At 43.3% G+C, this 20,409-nt stretch overlaps 1 protein-coding gene across 1 annotated transcript; it reads right to left on the bottom strand.

The window, feature by feature from the left end:
- Positions 1 to 3,829: 3,829 nt before the first annotated feature.
- POU4F1 (POU class 4 homeobox 1) lies at positions 3,830 to 9,192 on the bottom strand. Its single transcript, XM_075918840.2, has 2 exons — positions 8,750 to 9,192; positions 3,830 to 7,930 (listed from the first exon to the last, which is right to left on the bottom strand). The coding sequence occupies exons 1-2, from the start codon at positions 8,870 to 8,872 to the stop codon at positions 6,905 to 6,907; spliced, it is 1,149 nt and encodes a 382-aa protein (XP_075774955.2). The 5' UTR covers positions 8,873 to 9,192; the 3' UTR covers positions 3,830 to 6,904.
- Between the last annotated feature and the right edge of the window lie 11,217 nt (positions 9,193 to 20,409).

The following is a 20,409-nucleotide window of genomic DNA, read 5'->3' as shown; positions in this document are numbered from 1 at the left end:
CAAAGGGCGATTAATATTGCATTAACTGTATTTAACATTTTTTAACCGCGAGTAATCTGCATTGAGTAAGTTTCTGTTCCTAAATACAGGGGATGTCAGAACTGGTGAAAACAGCTTAAAATATCTGTATAAACAGATTATTTGTTTCATACTTTGTATTTTTTATAATGTTATGGTATAGTGTGCTCTGTTTGAAGTAGAAGAAGCCATGCTAATGGTCTGTTTAAAGTATTCTGACACTGTCTGGAGACATCCAAGTCTCTGCCTTCATTAAATGTTTATTGTCAACACTTCAGTGAGAAAAAGTCTTGTGTAAGTGAATTTCCACTGCTGGATGCTGTCAACACTTTGTTTTATTCTGATCCATGTGTACAAAAGTTTGTATACATTATGCTGAAGTGAAGAGAGGCAGCGATTGTGGAATAATTAGTTACCAAACAAACTTTTGTTAGTAATTCCGTTTACATAATGACCATAATCAAGGACTGAGTTATGCATATAGGCGTTTTGTCTTTAAGCAGCCTTGTGCAAAGAGGAATACCGGTTGACATGCTATCCTTTCCCTCCGGAAACATCTTTTTACACATGAAAAAAGAAGGGCACGTAGCATTTTAGCTTTAGCTTACACCTTTTAGCTGTTTTTCTTTCCTGCTGGGTAGGTAGTGGGTATACACCTACCCCTCTCTTTAGCTATAGGTGTAGATATTTACAGCAGTATGGCTCATATCTGTAGTTTAGTGCTTGTTAGCACTAAATGAAGGCATTATTAAGCCTTATTTTTAGAAGGGTTATAACTCAAGCACAAAGCACCCAGCACCGGAAACTACTCTATGCCACAGCCCTTGTAGTCAGGGGGTCGGTCAGCATTTCCACTGCTATTTTGAGAGGCTTATTACCTGACTGCAAAAAAAAAAAAAAAAAAAAAAAAAATCAGCTCTGAGCGACAGTCTACCCGTAACGTATCAATGTAGTCTTTCTTTTTTTTATTTTTCAGAGTCGGTTTAAATCCCTTTGGCCACTTGAATCTCTAAAAGGGCAAACGAGAAGACAATGTGACATCAGGATTTCTGCATTGTTATGTTAGGAGTTTTGTACAAAACACACAGAAAGACCACGTTTATTTGAAAAGAAATTTCCTTTCCCCCAACCAGTGATGCCTTTGGGTATTTAGATAAAGAAAGTTGAAAGACTCATCATAATGTTGCATGAGGGACTAGTACTGCACAGCAACTATTTACCATAAGGAATTTGGACAGGAGATACAGCACATAATTTGTTCAGAATATTTTTGCATATGCAAATTCTTGTTCACGTGCTCAGTCATTAAACTGTCAGACAGGGATCTGCAGTTTAAATGTCAATAAATTCGCATTGACACACTATACTGGAACCAGTAAGGTCCAAACTGCCAATAATCCCTGGTTTAAGATTCTCCAAAAGTCTGAGTTGCCTCAATGGACCGGAAAGGGCTCCTTCAGATCCTTTACCCCGGTGTCAAGGATCTAAGAGCTTGAAAAGTGACTCTGGTACGCTTCAAGTGAGCTGCCTCTTCTTCTATCGTTCGCTCCCACCCGTCAACAAAAACAAAGGAAATTAAAACTCAGCTCCGTGTTAAGCGAAGGTTAAAGTCCTTTTGAAATCAGCCAAAGCAAAGTCATTTAAGTTAAAGAGGGGGATCCAGCCCTTAGTGGCCCATTTGGGCCAAATAAATTTCTGGTGTAATTTCACCGCTTTCGTCTCAGTTACACCAAGATCAAATCTGGCCCCGTTTGCCTCAGTATTGTTATCAGTGGAGCAACATTTGATCCCCTGCAGTACCTAGTCACAAAGGGCAAGTTGAAGTTGAGGTGGTATCTTACCGCTGACTTTGACTTTGGAGGGGTATAAATCAAATGCTTCACACTACGCCCAGCTTATCCTGCATCCCTCGCTCAGTCTCAGATCACAGTCTAGCTCGATGGGATGGACGTGTACAAGGGTGCCCTCTTAAAACTCTCAGACCATGCTTACTACAGTCCGTCAGGGAGCGGGACTTGCCTGGTTAGGGACTGAGCGTTCGAACCCTGGGTCTCCAAATCCTTTCTTTAGCCGAATAAGGCAAAGCCAACCGCTCTGGAGGCGCTCAGCTGCCTGTGTTTAGGAACACTCCGCGCGTTTAGAGACACTTGGCGTGTTGTTGTTGTGGTCTGTTTGCTCGAACACTCATCTGTGAGCTCCTGTTGTAGGTTAACGTCACACGGTGGGACCTTTTGACTTGCAGTCTTGTAGCTACCTGGCTGCTATTTTTCCCACATTCGAATCAGATTCCAGTACAAATGATCGCCAATCAAATGCAGATCAACCCGGCTCTCCCTACCAACCCAGTCTCTTCCACATTCTCAGGTTTTCCCAGAAAAAATGTTTTCCAAAAGCAGGAGAGGGGGGTCGTGCGGCACGCCTCCCATCAAGCTGTCTTGACAACAATTACTAAAGTTTTTAATTAGCCTCTTGTTATAATTCATTTTATTAATTTTCTAAATCTCAGCCCATGAATTATTAAAGGCGGCTCCGTAATTGTATTTGCAGCCATCCTTTTGTAGCGCACGTGATCAAAAACTGCTCCGCAGACCCCATCGCTCTTCTGGCATAGGGCCCATTTTTACTGAGGCTGGAGAAGGGGCCTAGGCAGCACTGAGCTCTAATATTTTATCAACTATTAAATAACGTAATTACTGATGATAATAATAGGCTTGTCTCGCAGGTGGAAACAGGTTCCCCTGCGAATTGGAATTCCGCTGCTGCTATTTTAGAGTCAATTAAGCGTTTCTCCTCTTTTTGAATCAGCAGGTAAATATAATAAAAGCTTAAAAAAGACATCGGCTGCAAAGCAAGACCTAAATAACTGGAGGGAGTTTAAACCGTTTGGGGAAAAGCGAAATAACAGAGGGCAGCAGCAGTAGTTATCAGCTTTATGCGATCAAGTCCGTCAGAGTTAAAATAATTATCTTTCGACAAATCTGTCTCTATTTGGAGGGAACAAGGAATGAGTAGGGACGGGAGGGATATAGACCATAAAATCTCTGCTGTAGGACACTTCATTCTTCTTCTGGGGAGCCTTTTACTTGCTGAACCAGGACCGAATTAGTCTTAATATCACAGGAGAGTAAAAATCAATACTATCATGGCAGTGGATGTCTATTATTCATTTATGATGGTCTAATCTAAGTTGAAAGCAATTGGAGAACAAGTGTTAAACAGAAATTCCAGAAGTCAGTCTAGGTCTTAGAGAGTTAGCTTGGAAATCAGACCAGGAAATCCACAGGATGCGGGAAATGTGAAAATTATATATAAAACTGAAGACTACGGTACCTAAGTTTCCTCGCGCTTCTACTGCAGGGGTCACAGTTTCTGACCCGGCCCAGGAGTTCTGAAGAGATTAGGTATATTCTAGAATGGGTGTGCAGCATCTCCCAGCACGGAGAATAATTCTAACTTTTTAGCAACAAACTTGAATTCCCTGCTCTGGTGATAACATATTTCTTGACAATATATTGGAATGAATTTTCTCTTTCTTTAGTATTTTTAAGAAGCAACATTTTAAACGGCCTTTGAGTGACCACACTTTCCAGCCTCCCCCGGAGCTATTCTCATTGAGGTGATTAAAAAGGCTTCAGTATTACTTGGCATTCTGTCTTGAAATTTTCAAATCCATTCCACAGAAAGCAGAGCATTCTGGTTTTGCACAGTTTCCTACCATAAAAAATAGGAAACTCTGCAAAGCTGTTATTGTTTTCATTATCTGTTTTATTAACATAGTATTTGCTTTGTACTCGATAAGGATTGTACTTAATACAAAACAAACTTCTTTACTTTTCAATACATACATTGGTCATTGTTGTATAATACAAACGTGCTGTCCTGTAACATTTCAGTTATGGGGAAGATTAAAAAAAAGTGTGTAATTTATTTTTTTGTTCATTCCTGACTCTCCAAAAATGATATCCGGTAATACTTTTTCTATAAAATAATATTTTTACAAATGCATTTATTAAAAATTCTGATGACATTTCAAGTTAATAACAACAGAAACAAGTCAATTTCCGGTGGACGAGGTCTATTTTTTAAAAAATACCTTTAGTGCTTTTGTTTTTAACATCAACAGTTACTTAAAATCACAGCTTTTCGAACGTTTTATTCTTTTCTGAACATCACGTTATGTGTTTGATTCACAGATTTACCGGCGAAATTAAAAAGATTTGGCTGAACTATGTTTACAGAAGAAGTAATCCCAGCTATTAAGTAACTTTTTACATTTGGCATCTGATCTAGTCACAAGTCATCAGAAACGAAAGAGGTTCTTTGATCACTTGAAGCAGTAGGTGGCATCCTATACGTTCCTAATGAACAATTGCATTTACAACGTAAGGAGAGATCAGTTTATGATTTTCATATTTATTAACACAAAATAAAAATAAAATATTTTGTTACATAATTAAGTGCAAGTAGGCCAGTCAGAACAACATATAAACCTGAAACCACCAAGCGTTTTTCTTCTTTACACATATTTTGTAGGTGCATAATCCTTTCCATCAAACTGAAAAGAAATACTTCAGAAGTCCTTTTTAATTTCACTTTGATTTATATTTTCTGCAGTTATAGAATAAACTTCAAGAACCACACGCAGCTAATATATAGTTAATTTTATTCAGAGCACCGATTTTCACATAAGAGCTATCTCAAAGTAATGATTTCTGAATTTAGCAGAAAAATACATCTCTCGCTATTTTTATTTTTGGTAGAATTTTAGTATTTGTCTAACGGCTATCCTTTGAATTTATCAGCCTTGCTTCAGAAATAAATAAAAAAGATGCACCCAATAATAAACTATTCTGTTTTCATGTTTGTTTTATTTGTAAGTGTGCTGGGACGCATCTCCCTGTTGTATTTTGTGTTACAGAAATATTTATGATAAAAATAAAAGTAATATAGTAAAGACACAACCAAGGAGAAAGCTCAGCAAACATACATGGACAGGGAGAAAATTCAGTGAGACATTTCAGGATCCACACGTGGTTGCAGTTTGTATTTGTGTGTGTGTGTGTGTGTGTATATGTGTGTGTGTGTGTGTGTGTGTGTACTGCATTAAAGAAAATATTTACAATCACCTTCCCTTTTTAAAAAAAATCTAAATACAAGAACGTGACAAGAATGTTTGTGTTTTCAGTGAAAACAGGCAGTAAACTGTGAAATTACACCATCCACAAAAGGTTCTACCAGAAGCTACTCTATTTTAGTGCTCAGTTTCAAAATGCATAGAATGTTTGCGCTGCAAACAATGATACACAAATAATCAAATAAATAATCAAATAAATAAATAAATAATAGCGAGACCTTATAACGGATCTTTCTGTGCCTTTTTCAGGTCATGCATGAGTCCAGTCTTTGTTTTAAACAGCAGGGTGTTTTCTTTTTCAGAAATGCTTGGGCTTTAAAGCCTTTCCAATAACACCAGCTCCCATGAATGTCTTTTGTACACAGCTGGTTTTTTTTATCCAACGAACTCTGGCCATCTTTCTCTCTTTTCCCCCTACAATCCCCCGAGATATAAACCTTTATCTTTAATAACACGGAATAGTTGCTTTGCTTTCCAATTTGGGATACTGTGATAGTGCAAATTGTAACCATACAAAACAAGTCCTCTACTTAACGTTTATTATTTACAATAAACGATTTTAAACCCACATGTGTTCCCCCTCCACATGCAGACCCCGCAGAAACAAATGTCGTTTCCAATCCTGCCTCTTTACATTGGTGATTTCGCTTGCCTGCTCAGTAAAATAAACCCTGTTACTCACAGGAAGCCTTCTACCACCGCGATCTTCTAAACCTCTCCAACAGATTTGGAAGAGACGTCAGAGGGGAAGGACACATTTAACCCTGAGACTTAATGACTCAGAGCGTGTTTTCTTCTAACGTTAACAGGGGCAGCCAGGGCAGTCTATCAGCTCACGTATGCGTTGTATCTCTAGCTAGATGCATCTCTATTGAGATATGGATCTCTCTCTAGATAGAAACACAAAGCACACACAGGGAGGAAAAGGAACAAAGGAGCAAGTAACTTTTTATACAGCTAGCTATAAAAACGGCTGGCTTCCATGGCAGAGTGAGGGCCGAAGAAAGGGAAAATTTCTCAAGAGTATAAATAAAGCCTGTGACTGAGCATTCACGCCCGGCTGGTACCTAGTTAGTGTTTATGAAACAAGGGCCAACATCTCTCCCTTCTCCCCACGCATCCGAACCGAAGTGGGAACTGCAAAAGCCTCCCTCTCCAACCCCCTCCCCCCAGCAACACAGAGAAGAACCGTCACAAAGCCTCATAAAACACATAGTTAAAAAGCAAAGAACAAAAAGAGACCCAAACAGAAACAACGAGCATCATCACCAACAGTTTCAGCTGCTGGATTGTGGGGTTTCTTCTCTCTCTGTTTTTTTTTAAATTGGTGACTTAAGGGTTTATTTTAAACGTATGTATTTGTAAGTTTGGTGTGTGTCTCGGTGTGTTTACGCTTGAGTTGGTCTCGCTCTCTCTTCCTGTAAAAGGGGGCGATCAGCCTGCAGAAGCGACCCCCATGGATTTGCAGAGCATTTACTTTTGCTCTTCTGGTTGTTCTAGTTTCTTCACGAAGTTTGTTTGTTTGTTTTCTCCCTTACACTGTTCCTTGGTCCCCAGGAGATTTTGGAGAGTGTCTCTGGTCGAACAACAAGTCCACTGGCTTCCCCCTCGCCTGGTCCACAATCTCCACTCCCACTCGCACACCCCAATCTCCCTCCCTTCGCTCCCAGCCCCACATTGCCCCCCTCCACCTCCTTCCTTCGCCCACACTCCAGGGGATGGAAACTTGGCGCCTGGGGTGGGTTCCTCCGCTTAGTAGGTGGCGGAAAATTTCATCCTTTTTTGCTTCTGTCTCTGGTTGCAAAACCAAACCCGCACCACGTTCTTTTTCAGGTCCAATTTCTCGGCGATGGCGGCGATCTTCTCGGAGGAGGGCCGGGGCTGCACGGCGAAGTAGGCCTCCAGGGAGCGCTTCTCCGGGGCGGCGATGGAAGTCCGCTTGCGCTTCTTCTCGCCCCCGTTGAAGAGCTCGGGCTTGTTCATTTTCTCGCGCTGGGCGCCCTCGGCCTCCTCCAGCCAGGCCTGCAGGATGGGCTTGAGCGCGATCATGTTGTTGTGGGACAGGGTGAGCGACTCGAAGCGGCAGATGGTGCTCTGGCTCAGCGAGCCCACGCCCGGGATCTTCAGGTTGGCCAGGGCCGAGCCCACGTCGGCCTGGGTCACGCCCAGCTTGATGCGCCGCTGCTTGAAGCGCTCGGCGAAGGCCTCCAGCTCGCGGGGGTCCGTGTCCGAGTCGCAGATGGAGGCCAGGCCGGCCGCCCCCACCACCGCCGCCGCCGAGGCCACCTGCCCCGCCGCGCCGTGGTGCGCGGCCACCAGCCCCGGGTGGGGCAGGCCCGAGGGCATGTTCATGGCGGCCGGGTGCGACAGGTGGCCCAGGCCGTGCATGTGCGAGTGGGGGTGGGCCGAGGTGGAGATCAAGCCCCCCCCGCCGCCGCCGCCGCCTCCCCCTCCTCCTCCGCCGCCGCCGCCTCCGCCGCCCCCGCCGGCCCCTTCGTGCCCCCCGCCGCCGGCCATGAGCGCCAGCGAGGGGGAGGTGATGTGCTCCAGCAGGTCCCCGGGCTCCAGCGCCTGGTGGTGATGGTGGTGGTGGTGGTGGTGGTGCGCCAGCGGCACGGTGGACGTGGAGGTGCACGGCACGCTGTTCATGGTGTGGTAGGTGGCATCCGGCTTGAAGGGGTGGCTCTTGCCCTGGGACACGGCGATGTCGACGGCAGCCAGAGCCTCGGCCCGGGCCAGCAGGGTCTCATCCAGGCTGGCGAAGATATTGCTCTGCAACTGCAATCGACACAAAAGGGGGAGCATAGGGAGGATGGAAAGGGGGGATGCAGCGGAGAGGAGGGGAGCGGGGCAGAGGAACGAGCGAGGGGGAGAGGGGGAAGTGAATTGGGGAAGAGAGTAAAGTTGGGGAGGAGGTGATCCGATAGGGAAGGCAGGGACCGATGGGGGGTGGAGTGGGGGAGACCGGGCAGGAGGAACGGAAGGGGGGGGGGAGCAAGGTAGGGAGAGAAGGAGAAGAGGGAATCACAAGGGAGTCCCAGGAGAGGGGGAGCGAGGAAATGGGGGAGCCGAGAGAGAGGAGGATGAAAGGGAGAGGCCAGGGATGGGGGGGGGGGGGGAAGGAGGAGAAAATAAAGAAAGGGGGAAGACGGTGAGGAGGAAGCGGGGCAAGAGGTGGAGGCGAACAGGGAGAGGAGAGAATCAGAAAGGGGGGAAGGGGAAGAGGAGGGGGTCACATGAAAAGAAAGGAAGGGAGAAGAAGGAGAAGAAGAAATGGATATGTAACTCTCAGCTGGGGAATTGTGTCAAACACAAGCGCGCATACAGAACATTCCTTTCAGAGGCCGAGTCATAAAAATTAATACGGAAAGTGGAGGAAGTCGGAGACTCGTGTGAACACCGCTTTCAAAAAAGATCACAGGCGCTCAGATGATTGCAGAGGAGGACATGAAAAAAACATTAAGCGCCGCTTGTCAAAATGTGCCTCGCAGCGGTTTTTTTATTAATGCACATACACATACATGCAGTATACAGGGGAGCGAGAGGGGGAGAGAGGGGAGAGAAAGCGGGAGAGAGCTGCAGCCGCTTGCCCCTTACCGGTGGAGTTGGTAGACAGGCTCTTCTTATTGCTTCCGAGCTGGAGTGCAGCGAGGGGTACTTGTGTTCAGGGAGGGTGGGATGCATGGCAAAATGTGGCTGTTTGCTGTTCATGGACATCATCTTGCAGGCTTGGCATGTAAATCCACAAACACTCCTGAAGTAAGGGGAAAAGTGCTCTCCGGGCGCTCTCCTCCTGCTGGGGACGAGGCTGCAGCGGCAGATCCCACTGCTGGTACCGCTGTTCCTTGGAGCTCCCTAGGACCGCACCGTGAGCCTCCCTCCAGCCCTCTCGGTCTCACTTATCTGTCTGCTCTATGCTAGCGCTGGGCTGAGATGCGCTCTGCTTACACCTGAGCCCCACATCTCGTGGCTACGGACCCGCAGTCTCTCGCGAGAGCTTGGCAGCTCCGGCTTTGACAGACATCAGCTGTCTCCCTCGGCCGCCGCCTCCTCCTTCCCCCCTCCCACGCGCGCCCTCCCTTCGCCTTGTTGCATCTCCTTGCGCGCTTGCACGTCTAGCCGGTGCCGGAGTTTGAGAGCTGCTCTTATAATGACCAGCAGAAAGGACAGTGCAGGTGCTACACCTGTAGCTGCAACACATGCGCATTTCTGATCGGACTCGGAGACACCCACCTGCGCGCCTATGTATTCTGTGCATGTATGTGCATCTGCGTGTAATATGTGTACATGCATAGCTCATCTGTACAGTGCCGTGTGTATGGCTAGGTGGATCTCCCTGAGTTTGTGGATGCTTGGTCCTGGTACCTGATTTTGTACTTGGCTGGTACCTGATTTTGTACTTGGCTTATCCATGATGCCTAACTACATATAGTTATCACTTTTGCAAATAATCACTGGAGTCGAAAGAGCGAAAGAGATGTTAATTTCCTGTGCTCCCGTGCAGTCCGTCAGAGAGATGTGTGTGTCTCTGTCTCCAGGACTCTGAACACCGAAAGTGACAGTTTTTCAGCGTAAGCCCGTTACTTTTAAGAATTCTAAATAGGCTCCTTGAGAATAATCATTGTGACAGACATTAGTTCGAAGCAGTCAGGGTCTATTGATTTCCATATCATTTAATTTCCCTCATCTAGTTTTGTTGCAAATATTATTGTGTGAGGCACCGCAAGTTACAGCCACTTAGCCCCCACAAGGAGCATGTGCTTCTACCTGGGAAACACTGTTGAAATGAAAATGTGCTTTTTTTCCCCCAGCCTGTAAAATCCCTCTTCTTTAATCGTGTGAAAACCCACGTTTCACTCCGGCATGGCTTGAAGCATAAAATAATCACAAAGCCTTTTTATTTTTTTTAAACAACCTGTAGTTGGGTTCCTTTAACCAAGAAAGAACACAGGGAAACTAGTCGGAATCGCCTTCATAGACGTTACTGCAGAAAAGAAAAGGAGGAAAAGGCTGGAAAATAATATTGTTGCAATTCTTTTTTTATGTCTTGTGTTTCTCTCCAGTTTTGTCCGTTGCATTTCAATGAAAAGGTTAGGAAGAAATAATGGAGTAATGATACACAAATATATTGATGACTAACATTTTGGGTTATGGCCCGATCTTTTTTTTTTAATAGTGGAATTCTCAAATTAACTATATGTCGTTAAAAGTGGGGCAGCAAAATCTTTTAATTAACCAACCTGTAAATTTGTCTCTCGCGTTTCTCATCAACAACTGGGATTGATTTGATTCCGCAGGGAAGAATACAGGTGAAGTCAGTCCACTGGGGCACTCTAATGATAACCCTAGGTTATAGCCCAGATGTTTTCACGTCTGCTGCAGGAGTGCTCAAGACAGACACCAGGAAAAAGCAGTCGGGCATTTGTTTGATGCAGTGATCTGATAACCGATCTGCCATGTGTCAGCCTTAAAGAGTGTTGCAATAGCTATGTCTCTCATGCACTGAGCATCGCCTACGTACGTATATACATATCCATGTACCATGCATAGGCATACACCCACTCTTCACATACGTACAAAGTACATATTAAAAAGCTCAGGTAAAGTCCACATTTATCATCATTTGGCTTTCTCCAGTTTCTCATTCAGCTCGAGAAGAGAGAAAGAATGATGTTCAATTACTAGTGCGCGAGGGAGCTGGTCTCCATCCATTATTGTGTCTCCAGGGACTTCTGAATGCAACTTTATCTAGGAGGGGGATGAACTAGAAACTGACACATTCTGGTTTTAAGGGTGGAGGTGGGGGGCGGGGCGGGTATCGAAATCATTGTGTAAGAGGAACAAAACAATAACTAACATGCTTTTATTAACAATTCATGATTTACCCAGCTTTTTGAGCTGCCATGTTTTGTAAATTGAGGCTCAGCAAATAGGGAAATGGTGTATTTGATACTTTGTTTTGAAGTGAGACGCTTGTGGAAAACGCCTGGTAGACCCTGATGCAAAGCAACCCACATTCCTTTGCTAATAGAATATATATAACGGCAAACCCATCAGGCCAGACAAAAACAATGGGCTTTTCACCTGACACTGGAGACGGAGATACTCAGAGGTAGACAAATGTATCTGGTTAGCCAGAACTCTGGCCAAGTAAACATACCAGTGTACACAGTAGAGGGAATGCTCAGGGTAAATGAAAGTTGTTCAAGTGATGATAAAAGCACGAGAAAATGAAATATTTTGTCTATTGATTATTCCATGATCTGACTCCCTCACCCCCAAGCCATGTGATATGTTCTACAGATAGCTCACTAGTGACAAACATAGAGCCAGCCATGTTTGACACACACGTGTTTAGAAGTTTTAGTTCTTATACTCAGCCACTACTGTGGCTTTTCTAAAGGGCGTGAGGACAAAAGAAGAGAACCTGTGAGTCGAGGAAGGTGGTGGCGGCGGTTAGGAACTGCCATACCAGGAGAGAGCCACTAGAAATAATGAAATCTGTACCTGAGCCAGAGCCAAGACTCTCTTCTTTCTGTTTACTCTTCGGCTACACATTTCCAGACTGCTCATCACACTGCGGATCCTGGGCTCCTTGACAGTAAATTCTTAACTTCTTAGCTCTGCAACAGCCTTCTGTGATCTTTCGACCTTTAGTCAAAAGACCTTTAAATGTCATTAATAAAACCTTCGGGCTGGACAGCTGGGAAATACTGATCTAGGGTAGGGACTACACCGGTTCTAGATGATGCTTCCATTGTAGACAGGCCAATTTGAGTTGCCACTAACCAATACTTGTATTAAGTAGAGAATGTAGCCTTGGGCATATCTGCCCTGAGTGAAAAAGCAAACAGAAGACGTTGATTTGGGGCAGCTTTTGTTTTAAGGTGTACCAAGTGGACCATGTTCCTTTTGGTCCATTCATTTCCGTTGACTTCGGGACTCTCAGCCTGTGTCTCTTTCTGCAACTTCATCTCACGCTGGGATTGAGCCCCGAAGGAATATTATGAAAGGGTTTAACGCGAGGACCTGCTGTGGAGCTACTGTTTCTATCACCGCAGGTAACATCTGCTCAAAGTCATTGGCTTGTTTGTGTTCCCGAGGGAACAGGGCAACCTCGCGCAGAAGTTGAAAAAGACAGTGTGTACAATACAACGCCTGCTAGTTTACTGGCCTTGGCAAGCACCATTGGAAGTACACGCCTATTCCTTGACTGCAGATGTACCCTCATGCATTGCAGGCTAAACACAGTTCACCTTTTTATTGCACATAGTCTGGGCCATATGTATTGTGCAAAAATCCCATCCAGTAGGCGAGAGGGAGCGTGTTATGTGCGAAAGCCTCATGCACCAGACAAAAATACAGGACTATGTAGCACTTTAAAGACTGACAAGATGGTTTATTAGATGATGAGCTTTCCTGGGCCAGACCCATTTCATCTAATAAACCATCTTGTTAGTCTTTAAAGTGCTACATAGTCCTGTATTTTGTTTCAGCTACACCAGACTAACAGGGCTACATTTCTATCACTATTCTACATGCAAGGCACCTGACCAAGTGGGTCTTAGCCCACGAAAGCTTATGCTCCAATAAATCGGTTAGTCTATAAGGTGCCACAGGACTCCTAGTTGTTTATGCACTTTCAGACTAACAGGGCTACCCCTCTAATACTTCTCTCAGGTAGTCAACTTCACCCATTTCAGGTGTCCCCCCCTCACCACTACCACACAGCGCCCCAGTGACCATTCACTCAAGACTGACGGTTCCAGTATCTGTAAAAACCAACTGACTTAGGGCTGATATCCCGGCCCTGCCTGCTAAGGTACCGTGGGTAACATGACTTTGGATAATGTTCTGTGGCCAGATTTTTGTCCTGCCCTCCTTTTATTATACTGGAGCCCTCAGGCATTGGACTTCGCGTCAAAGTTTCATTCTCAAGCAACTCTTTCTGCTCCGATCTCTTCCTCACAGATGGCAAGAGCGGGAGTGGCGGGCACAGACAGGAGAGGACCTTCCCATTGGCTTTAGTCTCCGCAAATATCGGAGCCTCCGTGGCTCGTCAGGTGTACTACTGAAACAAATGGCTGCATGAAAAGATCAAAGCAACCCTCATTCGTGGCACCTGGGACACTTTTGTGGAGGGGGGGGGGGGGAGACCATTTCAAACCACAAGCCCCTTCCGGGCACTCAGAAACTGATGAAAAGAGAAAGCCCATCAGGGGCCCGATCCTGCTTCCTCTGAGATAAATCATGGCACTACTACCGATTCTTTCAATGGGCACAGGATCCAGCCGACTGTGTTGTGCACTTTAGATTTTACGCCCCTCTCTCTGCTGGTTTCTGTGAGCAAATACGTCTGCGTTGAGTTGTTGCTCAGGCCTCAGTGCGCCTCCTTTCTTCGTTTTCTAGCTTCTCTGACAGTCACCAAATGCAGTCCCAAAGCTACACCTGCAAATACACATACCTAGCCTCACACAAAGTCCCTCTCACGTTCGCTTTGCAGGAACTCGGCTCGCAGAGGTATAGGCATCTCACGGGCCTGGTCATATATTTTATTTCATTTTAATATTCTCTATTATTCCTATTCCTAGTGGGTACTTCCATGCTCATGAATACTGATGGCAATAAACCTGCAAGCCCCGAGTTCGTTGGAGAGATGACCATTCTGTAGCGCTTTTATAGCCAAACATACTCGATAAAGGGACGTGTGTGTGTGATAATTTAACTGTCTTCAGTAGTTTTCTCCTGTTACAGTGTAAGAAATAGGCAGATTTCCTTAATTGACTTCGCTGCCTGTCTCGAGAGCTAATAAAGTAAACCCCTTATTCCCACAGTAAAACGATTTATAAATTAATTACTGTAACCCATTGTATTTGATTTCCCTTTTTAGGATTCCCAAAAGATGAATATACTAAAGCTTGGTATATTAAGCTCTAACGTCTCGTCATACTTTGCTTGTACAGTCTGACTTTTTCAAGAACAACATGTAGGGGGTATAGAGCAGCTTGTATTAATCTCTGATAGAAGTTTTGCTTCGGTAATTCGACTAACCTTTTTATTTGCTATATCTGCCCTGCCCCAACATTTCCCTCCTACTTGGTGGTAGCACGAAAGGAAAGCCTATATTGATAGTTGGTAAAGTGTACTGAAAGTCAATATCCCAGTTAGTATAAAAGCTATTCTCCCTTTAGATGATTAAACTAACCTACCTTAGGAGAAAAAAAAATTCCCCCTATGGGTGAATGCACAAAAAGTATTTCCATGTCCTAATGAGGACTTTCCTTACATCAGCAAAGACCTGCTAATTACTGATGTACACGCTGCAATAATTGCTTTAGCAGCCAAAGTGTAGAATGTTGTTATATTAAAAATTGAAACTCTTGATTGTGAGTCAGGTCCCAAGGCAATTCAGAGCGCTCCCTTTCGGGAGAACAACGGGGGCTGGAGGAGTTACTTCCAGGTCCAGGAGAGAAAGCCGCCCTCGCTGTCTCTGGTAAAGTTTCTTGTTACTCTTTTGAAGCGATATAGGTTAATTAAAAACCAATCTGGGAAGGGCCTGCAGCCTGAAGACCCTCCAGATCACATCAGAACCATTTAAGCCCCAGCGGTAGATGTATTGTTGGCTTTGAAGGGGTATATTGCATATCCATTTATCGTACACACTGAGAATTGAACGCTGCTTCATCGCCCTTTGATTACGCTCCCTTACAGCATGCTACAGTGTCTAGCCGCTAGCTGCTGGCTTCCTTACGTAAGCAGCGCCCCAGAGAGAGGGGCTGGTAACGGGGGAGAGGGTCGATCAAAAGTTAAATCGAAAGGAGCTCTGAGATCTGTTCGGTTGTCAAAATCCGGAGCGATGCGCTCGCCTCCCCGTCTCCGCCCGAATCAAAGCACGTTCCGAGGGGCTGGGAAAGAGTTGCCTTGTCATGTAACACATTGCCCTGATTTATTATAAAATTTTAACGAAATCATGCATATTTTAACAGCCTTTAATCACTGCATGAAAATTTAATTCATGAACTGGAGCGCGTTTAAATAAATGAAGTGTTAATTCATTAGGATTAATTAATTTGTTAAAGGTTTGTGTGCAAGGTTAAGGTGGAAGAAAAACTCTTTGTTAGTTTCCTGTCTTAATCACCAGGTTTTGTTGGGAGAGGGGGGTGGTTTCTGTGCTGCTTGCTCATAAGGCTGGGAAAGGTTGGGGACCCAGGGTGGAAGAACTGAGGTGTTACTAGGTCAGTGAAAGCACCATAACAAGGGAAGTTTACTGCAAACACCAGGGGTGAAGAGGAACTTTCAGTCCATATCTAGACATCCCAGGCCTATAAGGTGTAGCTAATTGAGCTGGCTTTAGTGACATTGCTGATTGGGGATGGGGGACACAGAAATTCCTTCCTATTTGTGTGAGTGCAGATGAAAGTAGAATTCACTCCAGACTTGTCCAGGACTACACCCAGACCAGCTGTGTATGGGTGAGAGACTAGACTAAAGCAGAAAGATTCAACCTCTCCTACAAATGGATATTTTTTTATTTTGAAATAATGTCCAGAGGGAGGATGTCTACACAGCAGCATTATTTTTGAATAACTGAAGTTATTCCCAAGTAAAGAGTGCATTTACACTACAAGCCTTGATTTTGAAATAATGTCCAGAGGGAGGATTTTTTACTCTGACAGTAATCCTACTTTCACAAGGAGTAAGAGAAGTCAAAGGAAGAGTGTTCTTGCTTGACTTCTTGCAGTGTAGACAGCATCAAAACCCAAATTAAGCTATTTTGATTTCAGCTATGCAATTGAGGTAGCTAACGTTGCATCACTTAATTTGACTTTTTAACTTTATAACTGCAGAATAAAGTTAAATTAAGATTTGCTATTTCAGCCACGTTAATTGTGTAGCTGAAATCAAAGTAGCTTAATTCAGCTTTTGGCGCTGTCTGCACTGCAGGAAGTCAAAGCAAGAACACTCTGCCTTTGACTTCCCTTACTCCTTGTGAAAGCAGGGTTACTGACATCAACTGGAGTGTAACTCTCACTTCGAATTAGCAGTCTTAACTCGACCCCTAATTCGAACCCTGGAAGGTTGACAACAGCAGCAGTGTAGACGTACTCAAAGAGACCCTGTTAAAGTAGCAAATACCAGAATCCTGAAAATAATTCCAAGAAACTTCATTTGCTTCTCTGGGGTTGTTTTCTCTCATCAGCTCCCTCTCCTCTTCCCCATCCTACACCACCCACTGTCTGGCACAGGTAGCTGCTAGCTCCCTTCCTTTGCTAAAACTCGATCTGAAAAGCTATAAAATGTATTCAGGTGAAAGGCTTGATACAAGCACCAGAAAAGTGGACAGAAATACTACAGTTTATTAAGTCAGGTGTCTGAATTGCATCACTTTTACTGTATATCTGTGTACTCTTCTGCACAGGCCTATCACAATAGGTAGGCCAAGAGAAGGAGAGAATTAGAACTTGGCCCTTGAAGTTCTGGGGTTTTTTTTTCACATGGATGTCACAGTCCTGCATGAGTTTAAGTCACCAAGTTTCTAACACATCACACTGGGCAGGGCTTCACCAAGAGGTGTTCCAGAGAGCTTTGGGACATACTGCAGATATTGGAAGCCTGCACTTTTAACCCAATAACTGCAGCAGCAGGTTGGGCAACTCTCATCCACCACCAACACCAGCCATTCTTTACCAATTTGTACCAGTCAAAATACTTGTATATTTTATAAGCCAAACACTTGAAGAAAAATTAAACACTACTATCAAAAAGTAACTTGGGAGAGAACTTTCCTCAATAGCATGACGTAGCCTAAGCTGCGGTGGGGTACAATCACACATGGTTCATTGGGCTTAATTGCTGACTGGCAGCCAGATGGTTTGTTTACCTGACTGGAGGCACAGAAGCCTGCAGCTCCTATTGGCCACAGTTCATTGCTCCCAGGCAATAGAAGCTGTGTGAAGAGTGGCCCTACCTGCACCACTTCCCACTGCTCCCGTTGGCTGCGAGCTGCAAACCACAGCCACTAGGAGCTGTCGGGCTTTGTGCCCCAGTTACACTCAGATCAACCAACTGTTATCTCTGATGAATCACATGGGGCTGGTGTAGTGGAGGTTCCCAACTCCTGGTGTAAGCCAATGATACTGAGGCCTCAGTGGTGCAAGAGCTAAATTCACAATTTACATTAGCCAGAAGAGCCACAGTAATGTAAATCTGTTGTTTCATTTAAACAGTATGACAAGGGAAATAAAATATTTAGTGTGTGCGCGCGCATATATAAATTCTCACAGCAAATAAGTTAATAACTGTATATTGATAATTGGTTAACATAGAAAAGCATTGTAACTGGTTAATAAGTGAAGTTAGTTAATTAAAATCACACCATTTTTACTATTACATGCTGCAATGAGCCACAGGAGACCTGTTAGGATACATGCATACAGCAGTGTTATTTGGGAATAACTAACGTTATTCCCAAATAACAAAGAGCACAGCTACACTGCAATCCATTATTTAGAAATAGTGTCGAGCTGGAGGACTTCTTACTCTGACTCCTGTAACCCTGATTTTACGAGGAGTAAGGGAAGTGGAAGGAAGAGTGTTCTTCCTCTGACTTCCTGCTGTGTAGACAGCACCAAAAGCTGAAAATAAGCTATTTCGACTTAAGCTACGCAATTGGCGTAGCTCAAGTTGCATAGCTTAATTTGACTTTTGCCCTGCTGTGTAGAGAGCCACATGCAGCTCCTCTGCCTCAGTCTGCATCACTGCTGCAAGCAGTTAATTGCATGAGTCAATGGCCAGCTTGAATTAGTGAGGAGTTGCAGCAGAACCAGGTTCCCTTATGGTATAAGTCACAGTCAGTTTTAAAGATAGTGAGGAAATAGGTTGCTCCTTGTAGTGATTAGGAAGAGGATTGGGTTCTAATGATGATCTCTGGCCATTTCTTCACTGAAGACCATATTGCCACAAAGAGAAAAGGGAACATTTTATTTCCATCACTGCCATTTAACATTTCATAGTTACATGATGTCCTGTGCAATAAGGCAGCCCAAATAGGCAGTTATTTTACAAATATACTTTCTATGTACTGACTGCCATTGCACACTGCCGAATTAAAGAGTTTAAGGAAGCTTGCCCTAGACTGACTAAAAATTTTGTAGAACTTGAAAAGAACAGTATTTTCCCAGTCAGTTTCAGACCCTCTATCTTGTCATTGTGAGATCAAAGCCTGTATCCATTTAGTTTATATTATATCTTATGAAACAGATGAAGTCTCCATGTTATAAATAACTATTATGCAAGAACAGTTTAACCAAAACTCCCTTGTCTTTAAATATATGTATTTGTGAAACTTGAAATACAGCCAGAAATTAGATTAATGCAACAATAAAAAGCCTGAAGAACACAAAAACCTAAGACTATTATTTTTTACTACTGAAAAGTGTATGAGAGAGAACATAGAGGCTGTATATTTCACCAATCATTTCTGTAAACCATAAACCAAATGAGTGACTTACTTCTTACTATTTACTGATATAGCATCTTGATGCTATTAGGTGTTCTCCACAGACATGGTGGGTGAGGTAATATCTTTTATTAGACCAATGACTATTGGTGAAAACGACAGGCTGAGCCCAGGTTTCAGCCTGAATCCAAACATCTACATCACCATTAAACAGAGCTCAGCAGTGGAAGTTTAATTGCAGTGCAGTCCTACCCTGTGGCTACTTAAAAGTTAACAGTTTGCAGAGTGTACCATGCAGAGCTAGAGAAGGGAAGAAAGGGACACAAGTTTAATCCTGTGCCCATTTACCACTTTTTTATTAAGTTCTTAACTCTTTTCCATTTGCACAACTAAAGTGAAACACAAAAATGCTTCTAAAAAAATAAAACCTCCAGGATTACCCAAATATATATTTTCATATATTCTGACTTGATATTAAATAAGACACCAGCAGTCATTATGTTGTCACTAAACCCTACTAATGAAATTTAAAGCGACATAGTGTAAAACAAACTGAATGCGTATGAAGTATAAAACATGCATAATTTACATTTCAAAGACCCAGAGCTTGGCCACAAAACTACAAAGGACCAAAATAAAAATTACTCCCAGCATTTGGCAACTGCATGTGTTCTTGCATGATTTACTATCAGTGTAATGGTAAATTAAACAAAAAAGGTAAGTACAGACTCGGAAAGAAGTGCTAACATGAAATAATCCTATGATTTAAATAATTAAGAATAACTAGAATTAATGTCCAGAATAGGACGGCCCCTTGACTTCTGATAAATATAAACTAAGCATGTACAGTGACAAACATTCATTTTCTTGCAAGATTGAACCAACATCAGCTAAAGTAGGAGGTGCTAAGGAATAGGTTATCATCTAGTACGGAGGCTTGTAGCCATAGCTGGGATGGCTGTGTTTGGGACATTGGTGATTATTTTGGAACAGACATTTGTACCAAAGTAAAGTAACACTTGTTCTAAACATACACATAGAAAATGCAAAATATATTCCAGGTCCAATTGTTGACAGAACTACATATATATTTTTATTAAAGTGTTAGTCCACAGAGTTTCCAGCTGTATATCACTCTTCTAAAGGTGGGCTAATGGCAGTTCATGGATTTTTTGTCCTCAAGAAATCAATAGACATGATCTGCCTATTTGTGAGAAATGCCATCATGGAGTCCATTTAGAATGACAAATTTCACGTCTAAGTTAAAAAGAATATTTAATTTTTGAACACAGAGTACACCATAATGCAAAGATACTAAACTTGCTTTGCTGCTGCATAATTGGGGCTTCTTTTTGTAGAAGAAACAACAAGAAGTCCTGTGGCACCTTACAAACGCTGACAAGGTGGGGTTTTGCCTATGAAAGCTTATGCTTACATAAATCTGCTAGTCTTTAAGGTGCCAAAGGGTTCCTTGTTGTTTTTGAGGATACAGAAAAACACGTCTAATTTTCTGATACTTATCCGTAGCAGTCCATTAGATCATGTTGACCTATTCAATACTTAATGGAAAAGTCACCTCCAAAAAGGCTGAAACCCATTTTCATCAAATGCACTGATATGAACACGAGAATGGCAATACATCTAATAGGGAGGGGGAAGATAATGTGAATTTATTCAAAAATTGTAACCTACATCTTACAAAAGTTTTATACAATTTTCAAAATTTTATATATATAAAGAAACAAAAACTCTCCCATTTCTTCTTGTGCTAGTTCAATATTTGAGGCAACATCAAAGA

This window comes from Pelodiscus sinensis, chromosome 1 (assembly GCF_052426305.1).
Source record: "Pelodiscus sinensis isolate ZL-2025 chromosome 1, ASM5242630v1, whole genome shotgun sequence".
NCBI lineage: Eukaryota > Metazoa > Chordata > Testudines > Trionychidae > Pelodiscus > Pelodiscus sinensis.
This window is presented reverse-complemented; position numbering and strand designations above follow the sequence as displayed.

Bases quoted from the DNA above. Each gene is read 5' to 3' on its own strand.
- POU4F1 (XM_075918840.2), bottom strand. From the start codon at position 8,872: ATGATGTCCATGAACAGCAAACAGCCACATTTTGCCATGCATCCCACC. The intron at 7,931-8,749 runs GTAAGGGGCAAG...TGTCGATTGCAG, and splicing joins CCTGTCTACCAACTCCACCG to TTGCAGAGCAATATCTTCGC.